This window comes from Pongo abelii, chromosome 5, assembly GCF_028885655.2.
Source record: "Pongo abelii isolate AG06213 chromosome 5, NHGRI_mPonAbe1-v2.0_pri, whole genome shotgun sequence".
Lineage (NCBI taxonomy): Eukaryota > Metazoa > Chordata > Mammalia > Primates > Hominidae > Pongo > Pongo abelii.
In genome coordinates, this window is record NC_071990.2 from 33,066,015 (window position 1) to 33,085,631 (window position 19,617).

The following is a 19,617-nucleotide window of genomic DNA, read 5'->3' on the forward strand; positions in this document are numbered from 1 at the left end:
TATGTTTTACCATAATATAAGAGAAAAACAGAAGGTGGAGCTGACATTCAGACTTAGGACTTCCTGACGGTGCCTCCTTTCCCTATGCTGCATCCAGCATCCCTGTGCTGATTTTAAAGGGAAAATCTCCCTGCCTAAAAGCCTCTAAGAAATCATTTTTAATCTTCTCAGTGGGGGTGGGGGATGTACAGACTCCTTTGAGAAGCTAATGAAAAATTATCATCGCCTATCATTTCCCCTTCCTATTCCCTCCCCCACACCTTCACATACACTTTTACATTTTTGTTTACAATTCTGGAGAATCATGAACCTTCTGAACTCAAATATCCATTGTTGGATGGCTGGACAAACAAAATGTAGTATACACTACAATATACCTTCTCCCCTAAGGGCCGAGAAAAGAACACCTCTCTCTAGGAGATCCTCTAGCCACAAATGTGGAAGCCTCCTCACCTGTCAGTTTTATTCTCCCTTTGGGGTTCCCTTACATGCACACTCACCTGATGGCGGGTGTTGTACACCTTCTCTGCTGCTATTGTGAAGGGCATGTGCAGCAGAGAAAGGAGGGTGAGTCGAGGCGATATGCTGAGCATGAAGCCAAACAGCCCCACCACTTTCACCAGGCTTCTCAAGAGCACATTGGCATTTAAAGGAAGCCAGTTACTCATCAGGGTGGTATCCGAGCTCAGCCGTGAGTTCAGCTCCCCTAAGAAGGACAGAGCAGGTGAGTAAAGAGGAAACCATGTGTACTGCAGGGCCCCCAGAAACTCACTCCTGACCGTTCCCTCTGACACAGCCCCCTCCTCTGAACATCCTCCTTCACTTGCAGAGGGACAGTGGAGGCTGTTTCTCCACCCTGTCCCAAACAAGAGAAAAGCATCCCCAGGCCCTGGCATACGGGTGAAGGCAGGAGGAGAGGCTGTGGGTGGAAGGTCACTGAGGGGCAAGGGATGTCCATGGGAATCTCAGACCCGGACTCCAGGCCCCACCTGTCTTAGTCTCCTGGAAGAAACTGAGGTCCTGGCGCAGCAGGGAGGAGAAAAGCTGCTCCCGGATCCGCAAGTTGATTCTAGACATGGTGTAGGTGAAGCAGCCTCCTCGGCAGCCTGCAGACAGTGAGCTGCGGGGTAGGAGAATAAGAGGGGAGGGAGATGCAGAGAAAGCGCAAGCCAGCGGGTGATACAGAGGAGCAAGCCAGGAGTGCAAGAGAAGCGCAAAGTCGGGGGAAAGCATGCCAGGAGAGGCAAAAGAGAAAGAAATGAGAGACAGACACACAGAGAGAGAAGAGGTAAGGAATACACAGAGGAAGAAGAAAGAGGAGACATGGTGAGCTAGATGTGAGAACAAAATCATAACACATACAAATTCACAAGTATTTATGGAGTGCACTCTGTACTAAACACAAGAGAAGACTACAATAGAAGGGAAAAGATATTGTGAAAACAAGTATCCCAGTGCTTGCTTCTGTCCTGGCCTCCCTCAGGCTTGTCCCTCTGTGCGTCTCCTCTGCCTTGGTCTCCTTCCTGCCCCATACCCAGAGCCCTTCTCTGTCATCACAGATACTTCGTCATGGGAACTGCAGTAAGAAACTCCCTGCCCCCACCATTCTCTGGAGCCCCAGTCATGTGATTCCCATCTTTCATTCTTCAAGTTGGAGAATTCCTCTTAGACCAACTACATGTCTACAGTAAAACTTAGAGGAAAAAATATAAAAGCATAAAAGCAGGTATTTTACAAAATATATGTTTCTAATACAAATTTAGTTACCATGTTGAAGACACGTTTGGAATAATCAGACACGATATAACGAGGGTTTGGACTTTAATGACAGGGATGCGTTCTGAGAAATGTGTCATTAGATGGTTTCATCATTGTGTGAACATCATAGAGTGTACCTACACAAACCTGGATGTCATAGCCTACTGCACACCTAGGCCATATAGTTTAGCCTATTGCTCCTAGGCTACAAATCTGTACAACATATGACTGCACCTAACACTGTGGGTGACTGTAACACTGAAATAAGTATTTATGCATCTAAACATAGAAAAGGTACGGTAGAAATATGGTATTATAATCTTGTGGGTCCAGCATCTTATATGTGGCCCATCATTGACCTAAACATCGTTATGCAGTGCATGACTGTAGTTTCAGCAGAAAGCAGCCAGGATGGAATGAAGGCACAGTGAAGAAGTGGTTTTCGAGGGTATTCTAAATTAAGTATGACCATGAAAATAGAGACAATCAGGCCGGCTGGGATTTGGGTAAGGTGAGTGCGCACCTCCTTAAACTTTGCACCCCAGGTGCCTCGCTCACCTCATCCCAGTTCCAGCCTCATCAAACAGTTTTTTTGTTTGAGTATGTCTAGAAAGAGAAGGGAAAGCAAGTGAAGGGAAAAGAGTAATGATTCTGGAAAGAAAGGTGATAAGCCTCAGAGTAAGATCTTCAGGGATTGGCAAGATGAGTTGGGAAAGAAGAGTGAGAGGGAGAAGCATGCCCGTCCTGAGGAGAGTGACCCTGGAGAGATACTTTGGAAACAGACTTAGGGGTAGGAGGTAGGAGGCAGAAAGAAATGGAATTTCATGGACCTAGGAATGTTGAGAGACATTCCATCTGAGGCTTAAATTCCTTTTGTACTACCTTCACTCATAACTTGTACCTATAATAAGATCAGATAAACTTTGAAGATATTGGATGAATATGAACGAAGGAAGAAATGAGTGGATAGATGAAACAGAATGGTGACTACATTCACCATATTTTAGTTTAAGTATTTTTGTGTTTTGCGCCTGAAAGGGCCTAGAAATGGAGTTAGGGAAGTGAAGACCCCTATAAAGATTTGGGGCTAGCAAATGGACCCAGCTGCCCGTCACCTACCTGCCAAAAGAGAAGAGGCACATGAAGAAGATGGCACTGGCAAAGGCATGGGGGTCAAAATCACCTCCCAGGATGTCAATCACACGACCAGAGTAGTGAGGGATTAATGTCTCACCTGAAAGAGGCATGAAAAATAACACATGAATGTGCTGGTGCCCAGGCCCTTTTACCACCTCCAACTCACAACGTCCTCTCCTGACTCACCCAAAACAGCAAGGACAAGGAAGAAGAAGGCGGCAACGAGGAGAGGCAGGTCCGGCCTGGAGAGCTTCAGCAGCCTCCACATCAAGACTTTGTTGTTCACCTGGTCCTGCTCCTTCTCCTGGGCTCCAGGAGGGCTCAGAACAGCCCACAGTGACCAGCTGAGCCCCGCAGCCCCGTACCCCACCAGCAGCCAGCTCCAAGGGGCTGAAGCGACTCTGGCTGGGGAAGCACGTGAGGCCCCTGCGACCAGGGCTCTCAGGGAGACAGTCAGGGGGGTGGCCAGACAGAGCGGGAGCAGCAGTGTCCCCACAAATCCCAGCAGCCCTCTTAGCTTTAGCAGCCCCCACAGCCCTCCCAGCCGCAGGGTCCCCTCCAGCCATAGTCCTGGCAGCCCTTGAGGAAGCAAAGTCCCCAGAGGGCCCTGAAGCAGCCACAGTAAAGCCGCGTCCACCAGCAGCAGGGAGGTCCAGGGTCTCAGGTCAGGGAGCCGCATGGCTCTGTGAACGGATACGAGATGAGAAATTATGGGGGTGGAGTCCCAATCCTTGTCCCTGCCCTGCTACCCGCCCGGCTCCGCCCAACCCGTCCATCGGCTTCTCATTTTATCCTGTTCAACCCTGAGAGCTCTCCTGAGTAACCGGTGCTCATCCGTACACCGCTCCTACGACACACAGCTTTCGGCCTGTCTGGGGAGCTGGAAGCATGAGCATCAGGAGCCTCGTGCTTAAAAAAAAAAAAAAATCCCCGGACCCCCACCCCCACCCCCGCCTGCCGCAGCGAGCTAAGTGGTCCGGGCTCCGCTCCCTCCTATCGCCGGGTGCAGAGGGACTGGGAAGCAGGAGCGTGGAGTGGGTAGTCACTTGGGCTGCCTCCCTGTTGGCGCTCCAGGTTCCCCTCCGCACCAACTCACCAGCCGCGGCGGGGAGACTGCAGCTCCGGGGGCTACTGCTTCAGCGCTGAGGTCCACTCCGTCTCTCCCAACTTCGCTACCGGCTCTGGTCCGCCAGCTACGCTCGGCCAGGGCGGGCGTCAGGGCTCAGGCAGCTTTCGCTTTCGCTTCCCCAGCCAAGGCCTTCATTCTGGGCTGGGCCGCCGGGAGGGGGCGTGCGAGACCCTCAGACAGCGGAACTGGAGCCCGAACTCTGGTTCGCATAGCACATGCCTGCAGTGAGTCTCACTCGCCTTTAGCGGCGGTTACTCTGGGAAATAAAACTGCAAAAATGTTTCTTTAACATTAAGTAAAATACAGGTGTCTCAAGGACAACTTTATCTGTTGTCCTTGCTTTGTAATTGGAGAATCACTGAATTTTCTCGAAGTTACTACTTCAAGCTCTGAGCCTAGAAGTGCCCTCTTTCTGGCCGGGCGCGGTGGCTCATGCCTGTAATCACAGCACTTTGGGAGGCCTAGGTGGGCGGATCGCCTGAGGTCAGGAGTTCGAGACCAGCCTGGCCAACATGGTGAAACCCTGTCTCTACTAAAAATACAAAAATTAGCCAGGGCGTGGTGGCGGACGCCTGTAATCCCAGCTACTCGGGAGGCTGAGGCAGGAGAATCACTTGAACTCAGGAGGCAGAGGTTTCAGTGAGCCGAGATTGGGTCATTGCACTCCAGCCTGGGCGACTTCGTCTAAAAAAAAAAAAAAGTGCCCTCTTCCATGCAAGCTTCAGTTTTAGGCGAGCGAAAAATATGCAGGGCTCTCCTAAATAGAAGGTTCCAACCAATCTCACCAGGCCAAATGGGATTTTCACGTACAGATTTTGAATTTTGTAGGTCCTGACCATTCATCTTCATCCGGCCTTCTCAGCCGGAGCACCTTGAGCTGGCGCGTGTTCAGGTGCCTCTAAGCCTGTACTCCAAATTATGTTGGGCGCACCTTCAGCCTATGAGGGAAATGCACGGTACTGGGCTTTGGTTCTTGTTCTATTTTAACACTGTTTAGAACAGTAATCAGGTTTCTAAATATCCTTCCTGACCCAGAGCCTACCTATGCAACAGAAAGATCCGTTTATTCCAGAAAGGATTCTTCATATTGAAACCACCTCCCAAACTAAAAACAAACAAACAAAATCCCCAAAGGAAGGGTCGCTTGGATTCCAAATCACCATTTTGAAATGTTATCTGTGTGACTACCAAGGAGTCACTTAAAGTTTAAAATAGTGGTGGTGGGGAGGAGGGATTTTAAGTAGGGGCTCGCTAAAGTTTTTACAACTCTATTCATTCTGGCATTTTAAGAATCTCTCTCTAATGAAAAAAGCTCCATGCTCAAGCTCATGCTCCTACTTTCAAGCATTTGTTTCCTTTATTCTCTGGAAAGTGACATGGTCCATAGTTCCAGCACGATTCCAAAAATCTCACGATGTGTGTCTCTTGCTTCTAACCTGGGTCTTTTACATTTTCCCCACACTCCTCACTTAGGGGAGTCCTCCTGATCTCTTCTTCCTCTAGAATTATAGTCCTGTCATCTTGCAATTCAGCATGACACATCATGAAATTGGACCCTTAATGTGTGTCTTCATATTCAATATCCAATATCTCCAAAGTGTTATTTGGGGTAAATGGTATGGTGTTTATATGATTACCGTATTAAGGTGAACGGAAGCTTTTTCATCCCACCCTATAAAGTCAAAAACAGTTATCCTAGGTGCCCTACTCCCTGTTCCTCAAACCATTAACAATGGAGCACAAAGGAGTCCCCAGGTGTCTGTCTATGGAAAGGACCCTAACTTATGTGAAATTGCAAACAAGTGTCCATGGACAACAATGATCAGCCTTCCAGAGGTCTTGGAGAGATGAGTGTGGAAGGAAACTCCAGGACGAAATATGTGGTGAGGCCACATTTCTTAGATAGGGGTCTGAGTCCCTTCTCCAGAAAAAGCGTCTCTTTACTTTCTGCCCCACCCAACAACAGGCCCAACCCCATTCAGCCACAAGACAGAGGCATTTATAACCGTTTTTCTTTATTCTACTTAGTGGGGCACCCAGAAACTTCAAATAGAGAACACGCAGAAGATGCACTTCACCAGCCTCCTCTGGCTGCTGAGCCCGTACTCTCTCTTTGGCTCAGGCTAGGCCTCTTCTTCTCATGGGACTTAACGTGGCTCAGGTCCCTGAGTCGGCCAAGCCCTCCCAGAGGGGACCTGCCCAGCTGCCACCACCACCATTACTGATTGGCTTCCTGGTACTGGTGCAGCAGGTCACTGACATCTGTACTTTCTACTTTCACCCAACCATCTTCCTTCATGTGGTACACTGTGGACAAATGAGAAAAGAACACAGAGTCACCTTTCACCTCAGCAAGTTCCTGTCACTGGTGTTATGTTGAAGGCAGTAACAAGACACATGCGCAGGCTTAAAACCATATGTCTGGGCCTTTAATGCACTTCTTCTGACTCTGAAAATTTCCTCCCTACCACTCTCCCTCCTTCGAGTCTCTCAATCTTTTTTTTTTTTTTCTTTTGAGATGGAGTCTCGCTCTGTGGCCCAGACTGGAGTGCAATGGCGTGATCTTGGCTCACTGAAAGCTCCACCTCCCAGGTTCAAGTGATTCTCCTGCCTCAGCCTCCCAAATAGCTGGGACTACAGGCGCCCGTCACCACATCTGGCTAATTTTTGTATTTTTAGTAGAGACGGGGTTTCACCATGTTGGCCAGGCTGGTTTCTCAATCTTAAATCACCCCCCCACTGCCTGCCGACTCCTCCCAGGCATGGTGGTGGGAGCGTTGGTCTCTTACTATTGACAACGCCTCCAGAATAGCTGTCTCTGTGAGTGGCATAAGCAATAGCCCTGCGGCCAAGGTCATAGGCCTCTTCAGGGCTAAGATTAGGCCGATAGCCACTGTCCATGACCCCGTAGGCATAAGCGTTCCCACTACCAGTGGAGAACATATTTCCTGAGAGCCGAGTCCCGTGTTCATTCACGTAGTAGAGTCCAGGACCCTATAAGATGAAAGATTTCAGTCTGAAATTGGAGAGGAAGATGTTGGTAACATGGGGGTTCAAATGTGAGACATAAACAGTGAACAAAAGAATTAATACTACTACCACAAGAACATTGGAATTAGGAAACCACTTTGGTAAAGTCATCGAACTTTAGAAATAAAAAAGGAAAACTGTTGAAATCAACTGTTTAACAAAAAGGACAAGCTTACAAAACACATGCAATGATTCATATCTGGGCCAATAAATAGTCCATGGATATACTGGAACAGTTCTATAACCAAGCACTCTATATGCCATCTTGTCAGGGAGGGAGCAGGAGTATATGATGGGAAACAGATCTGTCATCCATAGGGAACATGGTGGGGGAACATGAAGAATGGAGAGCACCCACCTTCTTATCCCAGCCACAGATCATACTGCCCATAGAGAGGCCCATGCCCCGGTACTGGCACATCATGTTGGACAGCAGCTTGGAGGCTGCCGACACTGAAATACGTTCTCCATTTTGCAGATAGTACAGCCTAGGTGAGGACAAGGTGGAGTGAGGGAAGGGAGGTTAGCTCTTTCCAACTTGATGGGGCAGGAAATGATTAAAGAGATAAGCATTGGAAAGGAATTATTTTGTAGGATCTAAAGATCGAGAAAGATTTGGCATTTAAAGTATCTGAAACATACAAAGGCAGCCTAGTAAATGATACTATCCCACCAGGGTGGATGTGTCAGTGCTAAATAACTGACATACTATCTGGCTTATGAGTGGAGCACAGGCTGAGATTTGGGAGAAGGTTCTTACCACCAAAAAGCTGTTTTGTGAAATATGCTATTAGCAGTAAGATGGACCACATAGGACAAGAGTAAGGAGCAATGATCTGAGAGATCCAGGGATTAACCACTAGGCTAAGAAAGGAAGATGAGAGGCCTCACTTACCTGCATTCCTTGGCCAGCAGGCGCTCCCAGTACTGACAGTCTGCTGCACAGCCAGACATGGTGCCAAGCAGGTAAGGGTTAATCTCAATCACCTTGTTCACCCGTAAGGTAGCTGGAAGATGATGGAGTTTTGGGAGAGAAGGGATGACCCCACAGATCCCCCAGTGTGTCCAGAATCAATATCCACTTCCACTTTGCTGCAGAGTTGGCCTCCTTCGAAAAGGAGAGCCCAGCTCCCCAGATTCTGCCTGCTGGAGCGTATACACTCACCAATGTAGGACCCAGCTGAGGCCCGAGAGTCCACTGCTACAATCACTCCATGCTGGAACTTGAAGGCGAGCGTGGTGGTGCCATGGGCCATCTCAATCTGAACGTTCCTTTCTCCGTCCCCACCCAGGGACTGGAAGAATTCTGTGGGCTGATAAGAGAAAAGAGGTAGAGAAAGGCAATGAAAAATTCTTTTTCCTCCAGGAAAAGGTTTTAGGGAGTATGAGGGTGAGGAGATATGAAGAAATGATCTAATCATCAATAAATGAAACAGTTAATAACCAATCTCTAGAAGGAAATGGCTTGGGAGAAAGAAAAGAAGAGGCATGCCATATCAACCTTTTCCATTTTCCAGCATAATAGAAATGAAAGCAAGCACATGTTACCATTACTAAAAAATTTTGAGAGTGACTTAAAGGGTTTCTTCCATGCATAAACCATTCAATCCTCACAAAACACGTTTATTAACAGTATCCTCACTTTACAGAAGAGGGGCTTGGGACCTAGACTAAGTGACTTGTTCTAAGTCGCGCAACAGTGAGTTGCTGAGAGGAGGCCAGCAGGCAAAGTTTATAGGTTTCCCAAGACACCACACACCTCCTGTATCTTGTGATAACCCCATGAAAAAGGCTCCACCATTTGTGTGTGGACAAGGGCAGGAAAGTTCTCTTGTCTTCCTTTGGGAGCCCCCACCTCACCTGTAACTGTTTGTCCTAACCTGCACTTCCTCCTCTCAGGCCCCATCCCCATGTGGCCTCTTCTTCGGGTCTGGCGCTCTCCAGGTCTGAAGGCTGCCCCCATCCTGTCCCCCGCGCTCCCGCTCTCGCCTTCTCCTCTCAGGCTACCCTCCACTCCTCAGCGCCCGCCTCCCTGCATCCCTGGGGGCTTCCCTACAGCCCCGACCTGCATTCCCCGGGGTAAGGCGAGCTCTGGAGATCGCATAGAGAAACTGTAGTGTCCTGGGTCCGAGCGACGCCCGCTTCCCGCAACCGGGAGAGCCCATTCCGGCCGCTGCCCTCGGGGGGCTCCGCATACATCCAGTAGCGCCATGACCGCCCAGCACCCAGAGATCTGTCCGCTCTTGGAGGAGGAAGTGAAAGCGAAAGCCACAGATCGAAGGGGAGGGAACAAGAATCTTTTCCACATCCCCCTGCCCTTTCCGAGAAAAGGACAGTTAGTGCCTGGACCAGGACTATCACACTGGGGACCGGCTTCTCTGCTCTCCCTTTATAGGGGTCGGGGGAATGAAGGGGCAAGGGTCTTCCGAAGAAAGCGAGAAAGGAACAGGCGCCTTCAAAAGCCCACTTGGCATGGGTTACAGTAAGAGGTACCTCCAGACCCGGGCATCCGCTGGAAACAGGGGTGGGTAGGGTTGTGTCATCTAAAGGCGCAGCCTCAACCAGAAGACTGGAAGTCAGCCAGGAGCTGGGAGTAGTGTCACCCGGGGTGGGGGCTCCTATGAGCATCACTTTACAAAGCCAGGAGGGACGGAAGTGCGAGGGGGCAGAGTCTTGGAAACAGGTCCTGGGCCAACTGCAACAGAATATACCCGCCGCGTGTAGGGGAAGGGGGCGCCAGGGAGAGGGCGCAGTCTCTGAATCTTTCCACGGGGTCCATCCTAGGGCCCCTCCCGGTTCAACGGTCTCCTAACCTGTAGTCACCCACAAGAGCGTGCCCTTTCTGCCCGCTCTTCCTAGCATTGCTCCCTGCTTGGCTGAGCACTGCGGAGTTTCACGCCTCTAAACCCCGCCTCTTCTTGCAACCTGTGTTGGCCTCATCTACCCAGCAACTGTCGACGTCACACGACCTGGGCCTCCCTGAATGGGAGATATTTACTAGACAATCCCGCCTACTGTTCTGAGGTTTCCCCTCCACGTGCCGCTTCAGAGCCAGGCGAGCCAGGAAGGACCAGCGGGCGAGGTGGTGAGTTGTGAGGGGCGCCCAGTCCCTCCGTTACCGCCTGGCACTTGCTCTGGCGGCGCGCGCCCCATCTGCCACCTCGGAGAGGCCACGGCTCTGAGCTGCGGCCGCTAGTGCCCTGGTGGGCCCTGTGGCTGGGGCCTTGCTCATTCTTGGGGGTGGGCATAAGGGGATAGGGGAAGTGGAAGGGGCCTCATAGGAATTTAAAAGCTTAAGGGAAAAGATGATGCAGTTAGGGGGTAAAACATTGAGGATGATAAAAGAGGAGACACTCCCTGCTGAAAAGTGCGCTGCAAAAGGCAGTGAGCCGTTTGGTGTGCCGGAAACATAAGAAACCACAGTACAAAACACCAATTTTATTATAAATATCAAGAACCTACAGGGTGTTTATGGGCCAGCATATGCCTTCAGTTATGTTGAAAATAGCTGATCATCTTTCCGTACATTCTGAACATTTCTCAGTTTCAGAGTGCTGGCCACACCAAAGCATCAACCCCGGCTCTAAACCCCATTACACTAAGGAATTACAAATCCTGTGTTTGTCCTCCAGGAAGTCTGCATTATCACGAGGAGCTTGGAAAGGAGGTAACACACTCAAGGCAAATTTCAAGTAACTCATCCTAGAGGCAGCTGCCTACTCTGCAGCTGTGGTTCTCCACCACAGAGAGAAGAAAAGGGAGGGAGATGGAGTGTGCAGGTCTGAGAAGGCTTTCATTCTGGAGCATCTGCAGGAGCCTGCACCATGGCCCAGTAGCACCCCTTTTTCTCCATGAGCTGCTGGTGGGTTCCCCCCTCCCGGATAGCGCCTCCTTCCAGAAAGAGGATGTGGTCAGCCTGCTCCACCAGGCTGAGGTGCTGGGTGATGAGAAGCACTGAGCGGGAGTACCGCTCAGGGCTTTGGTACAGGAGCTGCTCCACCTGAGGAAAGATATCGGACCGTCAGAGCTGGGGACTACCCTCAGCCCAGGGAGACACCTGTGTTTCCAGGGCTGGGACTGACCTCACAGGATCACTGCTGGCTCTGCTAACAACCCCAAGGACACCAACGTTTCCCATTCTGAGTACTTCTCCGCAAACCCTTTGTTTCATTAAGGACTGTTTTACATGAAGGTGCAAAAGTAGGATAAAAATGAGAGTCCTAGGGTGAAACACGTGACAGAAGAATAAAGACTATTGAATAGTCCTCTTCTCTACCCATGGACTTGGAATTTTTATATTTGATTTTAAGGAAATATAACTTAGTAGTAAAGAGATGAGCATTCAAGTCAGGCAGACCTGAGTTTGGATCAAGGCTGCGCCACTCAAAAGCTATATGACCTCTATACGAGCAGCTTATTCAACCTCTTTTAGCCTCCATTTTGTCATCTGTAGAATGATGATAAATGCCTAGCTCAGAAGGATTCCTAATGAATAAATGAGTGACAGTGCATGTAAACAGACTAGCTTAATTAATATTAATATGATTAGGATGGGCTGAGCCCGGTGGCTCATGCCTATAATCTAGCACTTTGGGAGGTCAAGGAGGGAGGATCACTTGGGCCCAGGAGTTCAAGCCCAGGCTGGGCAACATAGCGGGACACTGTCTGTACAAAAAAAATTTTTTTAAATAAACAATATTATGAGGATGGTCTTTTCCTTATGTTTCGCTTTAGAAATTCAGTCTATAGGACTGGGCGTGGTGGCTCACACCTATAACCCCAGCCCTTTTGGGAGGCTGAGGTGGGCAGATTACCTGAGCTCAGGAATTCAAGGCCAGCCTGGGCAACATGGTGAAACCCATCTCTACTAAAAATATAAAAGTCAACCAGGCATAGTGGTGTACACCTGTAGTCCCAGCTACTCGGGATGCTGAGGGGAGAATCGCTTGAGCCCAGCAGGTTGAAGCTGCAGTGAGCCAAGATTGTGCCACTGCGCTCCAGCCTAGGCAACCGAGTGAGACACCGTCTTAAAAAAAAAAAAGAAAGAACGAAATTCAGTCTGTAGTTTGTAGATAGTCTCTTTTAACTGGTTCCAGGTGTCTTGTCTTTGCCTCGTCTTCTATCTCTACTCCTTGGGGAGGCATCCAATGGAACTGGATTTGGGGACTGAGAATTGCAATGCCTGGTTTGCATAATTATGATGTTAGTAAAACTAACAGAAGATGTATAAAAGAAGCAAGATTGGGTGGGATATAGGCATTAAGAAGATGACTGCCTCACCTGTAACTGGCTGTTTGCATCCAGGGCACTGGTGGCATCATCCAGGATAAGTACACATGGTTTCCGGATCAATGCTCGGGCCAATGCCACTGCCTGTCGCTGACCCCCTGACAGCTGGCTCCCAGCCTCGCCTACCTCTGCAGAGCAAAGGGCCAAGATGAGAACTGTATAGCCATATGTGTGCACGCATGTACATACACGCACATGCACACAGACACACTCATGCATTCACACACTCACACACACCAAGATCTGGTGGTTGTAGCTGGATAGGGGAGATTCTGGGAAGATGAACAGAATCCTGAGAATGTCAGGATGAAGAAGCCGTAGGAGCATGATCTTACAACTTCAAATTGATGTCCATGAGTCAGGAGGTACTGAAGGATAAAGGCAAGACTACTGGGGTTTCAGCAAAGGTAAAGATGGCTGGGTGGTGAGATAAGAGGAGAGAGTACCTGTGTCATAGCCCCGAGGGAGTCCAGAGATGAAACTATGGGCCCCAGACTTTACTGCAGCAGCTGTGATTTCCTCCATAGTTGGCTTCTCGGTCAGGCCATAGGCAATATTTTCTTGAAGACTTCTTCCAAATACTTGTGGCTCTTGTCCCACTGCAGCCACCTGAGATGAAATATGATGAAGAGTCATAGAACAAGGCACAAGGGAGTATGGTTATCTTAGAGATCGAAGACTCAAAATCTTTATTGAGAACATGTCACAAAATCATACTACCTCCCTCCTGCCCACACCACCATCTCCACCCAAGGTCTCTTATCACTCCCTAACCCCCCTTTCAGAGTGCTTAGTAAGAATGCTCTTCTTATTTGATGCTCCCTGCCCTCCTTCCTGCCACCTTCTTGCATACCTGCCTGTGCAGGTAGCGGTGCTCATATTGGGGAAGGGGCTTCCCATCCAACAGCAGCTGTCCCCCGGTGGGCTGGTACAGATTCTGCAGCAGGGCAGCCACTGTGCTTTTCCCAGACCCATTGGGTCCTACCAGCGCCGTCACCTCGCCAGGTCGTAGGGTGAATGTCAGCCCCTAGAGGCCAGAGAAGCACACGATAATAGGCTACCAAGGCTTCTAACCTTGAGAGTGTCATTGCCTTGTTATATAGCATGATGTCTTACCCCAGAAGAAAAACGGGGAAATATAGAAACTCCTACCCTCCCACATGCACAGATTTCTGGGTGATGCCTCCCCAAGGAGTACAGATAGAAGATGCAGCAAAGACAAGGGCAGAGACCCAGCACCACTATGCCACACACTTGATGTCAGACACCACCAGGAAAGGAAAAATCACATTCCAAATTACAAAGGAAAAGGAAAGATGGAAGACTGAAGACACAGATTTTGCTGCAGCAATTCCTTGGAATGTGAGAGCACTCTCTTCGAAACCTCTTCTCTCATTCTCTTTGGAAGCCCAAACTGGGTTCTTGAGTTTGGGGAAGATTTATGGAACAGATGATGCTTACCATTGCCTTTAAAGGGTTAGGGAGGATATATGCTTGGCAGTAAGCAGGCTGAAGGCGGGAAGAAAATTTAGGATGGCAGAATTGCAGTTGGGGCCAGTGGAATACAGGGAGTGGTAGGTTGTACCTGTAGCACTAAGACATCTGGACGGTTTGGGTAGGCAAAGGAGACATCTTGGAACTGGACAAGGCCCTCCAAGTGTAAGGGAGTCAACAGACCACTGGGTGGGCAGTGAGGGGTGCGGTCCAGGTACTCAAATATTTTCTCTGAGGAGCCCACAGCCTTCTGTACTCTGGGGTAGATGGAGAGCAGTACCTAGAGGGAGGTAAGAATAGTGAAAGTGAGGTGGGAGACCTAGTCTGCTTGCCAGCATTATGTGAAGTGAAAAGGGTAAAAGAATGGAAGGAAATCACACAGATGGTGCTGGGCCAGAGGAAGGAATCACACTGGGGAGTGAAGGTGGAGGGACCTCACCTCCACAGCCTGGGTGAACTGCATCTGGTAGAGAACAAATGTGACAAGGTTCCCACTGGTTACAGCCCCACTGGTCACCAGCTGCCCACCAATGTAGAGGATTCCCACCTTCAGCAGCATACCTGAAATCTATAAAGAGACCACAAAAAAAGGGACTGAGGTAGAGAAATCTGGAGGGGACACAAAGAACCGCAGTCATTAACATAAAGGAAATATCAAGTCCCTTTCTCCCAAGTAACGTCGGCAGGCTCAATAGGCAGACAGGAGAATGAACCAGAGACCCTATGGAGTCTGACTCAATGCACATCATGGAAGTCACAGTTATCTTCACCACCATCACCACTATCACCTTGTCTGGGGAGCATTTTACTCTTCACAAAAGGCTTTCATTCATGTGATGTCAGCTAATACATGAAGAGCCTTATAAAGAAGGTTATATCACTCCATTTTTGAAAAATGAGGAAACAGTCAGTCGGGCGTGGTGGCTCACGCCTGTAATCCCAGCACTTTGGGAGGCCGAAGTGGGTGGATCACAAGTCAGGAGATTGAGACCATCCTGGCTGACACGGTGAAACCCCATCTCTACTAAAAATACAAAAAAAAAAAATTAGCCTGGCGTGGTGGCAGGTGCCTGTAGTCCCAGCTACTCGGGAGGCTGAGGCAGGAGAATGGCGTGAACCCAGGAGGCGGAGCTTGCAGTGAGCCCAGATCGTGCCACTGCACTCCAGCCTGGGCAACAAAGCGAGACTCCAGCTCAAAAATAATAATAATAAGTAAAAACAAACAAACAAACAAACAAATAAATAAAGAGGAAACAGTCTCAGAGAAGGTAAATTGGTTGTCATGATCACAAGGCAAGTAAATTGCATCATCAAGCCAGGACCCTCAGATCATTGGCGTAGCTCTCTTTCCAGTGCATCACAGATGTCCCTCATCCCTGGCTTCCCCTATTCCCATCACTCTCACTAACACATCTACAAGGTACCAGCATGAAGCAGGCCCAGGTGTAAGAATTTATGGCTCCCTGTGCTTCCCCTGAGAGGCAAAGGAAGGCCCTAGGACTGGAAGACATGCATCTCTCCAATCCACATGGTTGGGTGGATTTTATGTACCATACTGAAAGGAAGCCACCTAGCATCTTTAAAGAGAGGGAGGGGGCTAGGGACACTGAGTAGAGTCATTGAGCCTCAGGTTGCTAGGATAAAAATACTGAACCAACCATTTCCCAGTAAAGGAGGAGTGGGAGCAGGGTCATTGGAATGGGAATGGAGTCACAGCATCTTAAGGACAAGGGAATGGGTATTCATCTTCAGGTGCTCACACTAGTGGTCCAGGAGTTGACTGCATAGGCCAGAGCCTCCTTCTGGTTGAGTGTCTTCATTTCTTGCAGCTTTTCCCTAAATTTCTGGGCTTCGCCCTCCTCGTTGGCAAAGCTTCGAACTGTAGGCATGGCCGACAGAGCCTCAATGGCCACCTGGCTGGACTTTGCCAGAGATTCCCGCACCTGCACTTCCAGCAACTGCGGATACATGGACAAGAGATGTCACACGGGTTGGCAAACCATCAGGGACACTAATACCTGAGTTACCTATGTGGAAATTAAAGGTGAGAAGAGGCAGAGGAAAGGGACAAAAGAGAAAGAGACACAGCTATGCCCCTTGGATGCTAAAGAAATACAAGGAAGAGGAAAATGACTCAGAACGGGTTGGGGATCAAATTCTTAAAGACAGATTGTGAGGAGAAGCTAGAAAAGAAGACCCAGAGAGTATGGAGATTAATGTTGAGCAACCTGGGAACATGAGCAACCACAGGGACAGGGCATTCCATGAAGATGGAGAATCAGTAAGGGCTCCAGGAAAGTTGGACTGAAAGCAATGTGAGAGGAACTGAGTCTGCCAAGTCTGGGGGATGAGGGTCTGTGTAGAGAAGGCCAACTCCATGAACATACCTGGTACCATTTTCCGACCTTCTTGGGCAGAAGGAAAAGCAGAGGCAGGGTGGCCAGGGTGACCATGGTGAGGGACACTGATCCCCAGAGCATGATCCCCAAGAGACATAGGCCTCGCACCACGTACCACAGAAATAAGCTCAGATTCTCACTCAGAGAATCACTCAGGGTGGACGTGTCCTCTGTTACCCGAGACGTGATGTTACCTGCAGGGTTGGGGAGAAGAGAGTGAGGTGAATCAGACAGGTTCCAAGTGATGAGAGAAACTAACAATGTGCCAGGATGCCAGGGTCTGGGGCGTCAACGTGGGGTTCTAAGGAGGCTGCAGGAAACAAGGTTAGGGTTCTGCAGAGGTCTGCAAATCTCAGTGCAGGGAGGATGAGTGTTAAAGAGGAAAGACCTGACCTTCATTTTAATTATAAAGTTATTGATGCACATGTGAATTTCCATTTCCCTGAAAGCTTTCTGTTCCCTAGAGAACCTGTATGTCCCATGCTATACACACAGGCAGGAAGAGCTTAAACTGGTCACATAACAGAGATGGAGGAGGAGGGTGCTGCTAGGAAGCATGCCAAAGTCTGTGGAGAACTCACTGGGACTAGGGTTCTAATCCCAGGTGTGTCTCTAGCCATATGTAACTGTACAGTTTCTAGTGCTGCTAGAAAGTATGCCGAAGTCTGTGGAGCACTCAAGAGACCAGGGTTCTAATCCCAAGTGTGTCTCTAGCCATATACAACTGTGCAGTTTCAGCATTTAGGGTCTTGGCCTCAGTTTCCTTCTCTGTCAGATGAGGCAGTTGGTCTCTATGAGCTCAAAATTTCCAGGTTTGAAATTCTATGGTTTCTATCTAAGGATACATAGGAATAGATTTATGAGAAAATGCTAGATGAAAACTCTAGGTTTTTCTTAAGGTAAGGAGGACAATATTTTGCTCCTGAGGTATATCAAGAATGAGAAAAAACAATTGTGTGTGTGTGTGTGTGCGTGAGAGAGAGAGAGACAGAGACAGAGAGAGAGACGGAGAGAGAGAGGGTATATCAAGAATGAGAAGGAACAATGTGTGTATGTGTGTGTGTGTGAGAGAGAAAGAGACAGAGACAGAGAGAGAGACGGAGAGAGAGAGGGTATATCAAGAATGAGAAAGAACAATGTGTGTATGTGTGTGTGTGAGAGAGAGAGAGAGACAGAGACAGAGAGAGAGACGGAGAGAGAGAGGGTATATCAAGAATGAGAAAGAACAATGTGTGTGTGTGTGAGAGAGAGAGAGAGTGGGGAGGGGGGAGATCAAAGCAGATGTATGAGGATATAAACAGTACATGGCGTATAATGAAAGAGTTTCAGGAGAAACCTGTTTGGTTCTGTTGGAAAAACTGTGTCTCCTGGCGCAGGACAGCCCCAAACACCTCTCCCTGCAAGTGGCTGTGCACGCGGCCCATGGTGTTGTTATAGATCCCGTCACCCACGAACTCCAGCACTGCACTAGAAAGAACCCGGAAAAAAAGGGGGTCAGGGTGTGTTCAGGGAACAGACTGAAGGTCCCAGGTATCCCCATATAAGTGCATTTTGGACAGCAGCCCCAACTTCCAACTCCCTCATTTGCAGGGTGCCCCATTTTCAGCCCCCAGACCTGGCTATGGTGAGAATGGACATGAGAGTTAAGTTTCGAGTGAAGGTATCGGCTGAGCCATCTTGTAGAATCCAGTCAGTGAGGCGGCCCGTAAAGAATGGAATGGTCATCTCCCCTGGAGAAAGAGAAGAGAGGTCACGCACAAATATTAAGTCTAAGTAGGTCAGTTCCAGTCAGACTGGCCCCACCACGCCTCCTCCCCTCACCATTATCCTGGAGGGCATCAGCAGAAAGGAAACGTCTCAATCCCGAACCTAAATAGACTGCCTTGGAACACACTACCCTGTGGTTGCTCTACCAGAACTTTCAGGATTTTATTAGGAAGGCTGGAGATCATGAAGTAGAAAAGCCTCCTGTTAGAGATGAGGATGCCCCGCCCTTCGGCCCCAGAGCAAAGGATTTCCCCGCTTCCGGCGTGGCCCAGAGAATCAAGACCCGGCCAGCAATGGAGCCCAGAACCTCTGGTCCCCGCCAGTCCAGTGCCGTTTCTTCTACACTGAAGTGGTGTTCCAAGACCCACGCTAGGAGTCCTTCTCCTGCTCCACATTTCCCAGAACCCACGCTACTCTACCTCACTGACAATTACCTTTGATTCCTGTCCCAGTCCCCTTGTGTCCTCCCCTCTTGCCCTGCGTTCCCCTTACCAAGAGAGGAGAGGACCACCAGGACCAGGAACAGCGAGAGGCGGCGCGTCTCCGAGCCCAAGCAGCCTAGAAGCCGACGCACAGGGTCTCCAGAGCCGCCCTGACCGCCGGGCACCCAGAGGCTCCCGAGTTTGTGCCACAGGGCTGCTGCGGACAGTGCCGCTGCATAACTGACGACGAAGGCGCTAGGGTGACTTCCCCAGTGCAGTAGCCTGGTGCTATCCGCGGACCCGGGGGCTCCCCATGAGATCAGCTCTCGGAACAAGGCAAGTCCCGGCAGGGCCAAGCCCAGTGCCGCAGCTAATGGCTCCAAAGCAGCCAGCCAGCCCTGGGCACCTGCGTTTTCGCTCTTGGAGCCAACCGTTGCCTTGAGGACCCCGCAGGCCCCCAGCCAGAGCACGGCCCAGCGGCTCAGGCCCACCGCCCAGACCCGGAGCAGCGGCAGCGCGGTGGGCACCAGCAGGGAGAATATGCGGGGCAGCGCGGTCCGGAGCAGCACCCAGTCGGCTAGAAGTAGCAGTACTGTCCCCAGCCATGCGAGAGAAGCTCCGGGGAGGCAGCGGCACCCGCGGGGAGCGGGGCACCTAGAGCTAGCCATTGGCACTCGGACGCCGTCCCGGTCCCGGCCGGGCCTGGGACTCTCCGCGCCCCCGTGGGGCCTGAAGCTCTGGGTACCGCCGAGTCCGCCCCTACTGGCGGCTGGGGGAGGGAACGGGGGCGGGGCTCTCGGAAAGTCCCAGGAACAGGCTAATCCTGCGCTGGCGAGAAGCTTAGCCATTTAGGGGAAAGCGAAATCGAAAGCGGCCGCCTGCTCACTAGATACGCCTACTTCCAAAAGTGGCCTGCCCAGACTATTTTGGGAGCAAGCGTGGAAATCAGATCTGAGAATCTCGGGAGCAGCCCTGGTGCCCAATTTTCTCCATCACGCACACCATTCTCGCCTCTCCCTGCCTCCTGCCTTTCCACTTGCACCAGTTTTCCCACCCCAGCCTCAAGGCGGGGCTGCCTCGTCACTTGTCTCGGGGCAGATCTGCCTTACACAGGTTAGCGCCGCGCGCAAAGCAGCTTCGCAGCACCCAGGCGCCTCCTGGCGGCGCCGCGAAGGGGCGGGGCTGTCGGCTG

The 19,617-nt window shown here is 50.2% G+C and overlaps 3 protein-coding genes and 1 long non-coding RNA gene across 8 annotated transcripts in view; 1 reads left to right on the plus strand and 3 right to left on the minus strand.

Moving 5' to 3' along the window:
• Positions 1-4,149, minus strand: part of LOC100444404 (antigen peptide transporter 2) — a 32,153-nt gene extending 28,004 nt beyond the window's left edge. Inside the window, exons 1-5 of one of the 2 annotated variants that reach the window (XM_054557364.2) lie at positions 3,992-4,134; positions 3,082-3,578; positions 2,878-2,992; positions 990-1,120; positions 501-706 (exon numbers count right to left, since the gene is read on the minus strand). In XM_054557364.2, the coding sequence (XP_054413339.1) occupies positions 501-706; positions 990-1,120; positions 2,878-2,992; positions 3,082-3,574 (945 nt within the window). In that variant the 5' untranslated portion in view covers positions 3,575-3,578; positions 3,992-4,134. Of the gene's footprint in view, positions 1-500; positions 707-989; positions 1,121-2,877; positions 2,993-3,081; positions 3,579-3,991 lie in introns of both variants that reach the window. The other variant, XM_002809122.5, reaches the window with a different exon arrangement.
• Positions 4,150-6,018: 1,869 nt separating this feature from the next.
• Positions 6,019-9,944, minus strand: PSMB8 (proteasome 20S subunit beta 8). Of its 2 annotated transcripts, none has more exons than XM_002809125.6 (6): positions 9,548-9,944; positions 8,220-8,367; positions 7,950-8,061; positions 7,413-7,542; positions 6,814-7,018; positions 6,019-6,331 (listed from the first exon to the last, which is right to left on the minus strand). In XM_002809125.6, exons 1-6 carry the CDS (start codon positions 9,680-9,682, stop codon positions 6,243-6,245), a joined length of 819 nt encoding a protein of 272 aa, XP_002809171.3. In that variant the 5' UTR covers positions 9,683-9,944; the 3' UTR covers positions 6,019-6,242. The 2 variants fall into 2 exon arrangements, with proteins under 2 accessions (XP_002809171.3, XP_002809170.5); XM_002809124.6 differs by lacking the exon at positions 9,548-9,944 and adding an exon at positions 9,120-9,362.
• Positions 9,406-11,761, plus strand: LOC103889874 (uncharacterized). The gene is made up of 3 exons (XR_654256.4): positions 9,406-9,543; positions 9,914-10,139; positions 10,687-11,761. It is a non-coding gene; the product is annotated as an uncharacterized LOC103889874 (long non-coding RNA).
• On the minus strand, positions 10,478-19,585 carry TAP1 (transporter 1, ATP binding cassette subfamily B member). Of its 3 annotated transcripts, none has more exons than XM_002809120.6 (11): positions 18,496-19,585; positions 17,852-17,966; positions 17,573-17,703; positions 16,225-16,430; positions 15,598-15,795; positions 14,277-14,405; positions 13,929-14,117; positions 13,197-13,370; positions 12,790-12,952; positions 12,335-12,471; positions 10,478-11,054 (listed from the first exon to the last, which is right to left on the minus strand). In XM_002809120.6, exons 1-11 carry the CDS (start codon positions 19,271-19,273, stop codon positions 10,848-10,850), a joined length of 2,427 nt encoding a protein of 808 aa, XP_002809166.3. In that variant the 5' UTR covers positions 19,274-19,585; the 3' UTR covers positions 10,478-10,847. The 3 variants fall into 3 exon arrangements, with proteins under 3 accessions (XP_002809166.3, XP_009235648.3, XP_063581270.1); XM_009237373.3 differs by lacking the exon at positions 18,496-19,585 and adding an exon at positions 18,058-18,191; XM_063725200.1 differs by lacking the exon at positions 10,478-11,054 and adding an exon at positions 12,121-12,236 and having other exon boundaries at positions 18,496-19,192.
• Between the last annotated feature and the right edge of the window lie 32 nt (positions 19,586-19,617).

What these genes read in the sequence shown, in the direction of transcription:
- PSMB8 (XM_002809124.6), bottom strand. Translation starts at nt 9,362, where the DNA reads ATGTGGAAAAGATTCTTGTTCCCTCCCCTTCGATCTGTGGCTTTCGCT. An exon ending in TCTGTGGCTGGGATAAGAAG is followed by an intron (nt 7,019 to 7,412) that starts GTGGGTGCTCTC and finishes TTCATCTTATAG; the next exon opens with GGTCCTGGACTCTACTACGT. An exon ending in TTCTGGAGGCGTTGTCAATA is followed by an intron (nt 6,332 to 6,813) that starts GTAAGAGACCAA and finishes ATTTGTCCACAG; the next exon opens with TGTACCACATGAAGGAAGAT.
- TAP1 (XM_002809120.6), bottom strand. Translation starts at nt 19,273, where the DNA reads ATGGCTAAGCTTCTCGCCAGCGCAGGATTAGCCTGTTCCTGGGACTTT. An exon ending in TTTCCAACAGAACCAAACAG is followed by an intron (nt 16,431 to 17,572) that starts GTTTCTCCTGAA and finishes CCAACCCTGCAG; the next exon opens with GTAACATCACGTCTCGGGTA. An exon ending in ATGCAAACAGCCAGTTACAG is followed by an intron (nt 11,055 to 12,334) that starts GTGAGGCAGTCA and finishes ATCTTTCCTCAG; the next exon opens with GTGGAGCAGCTCCTGTACCA.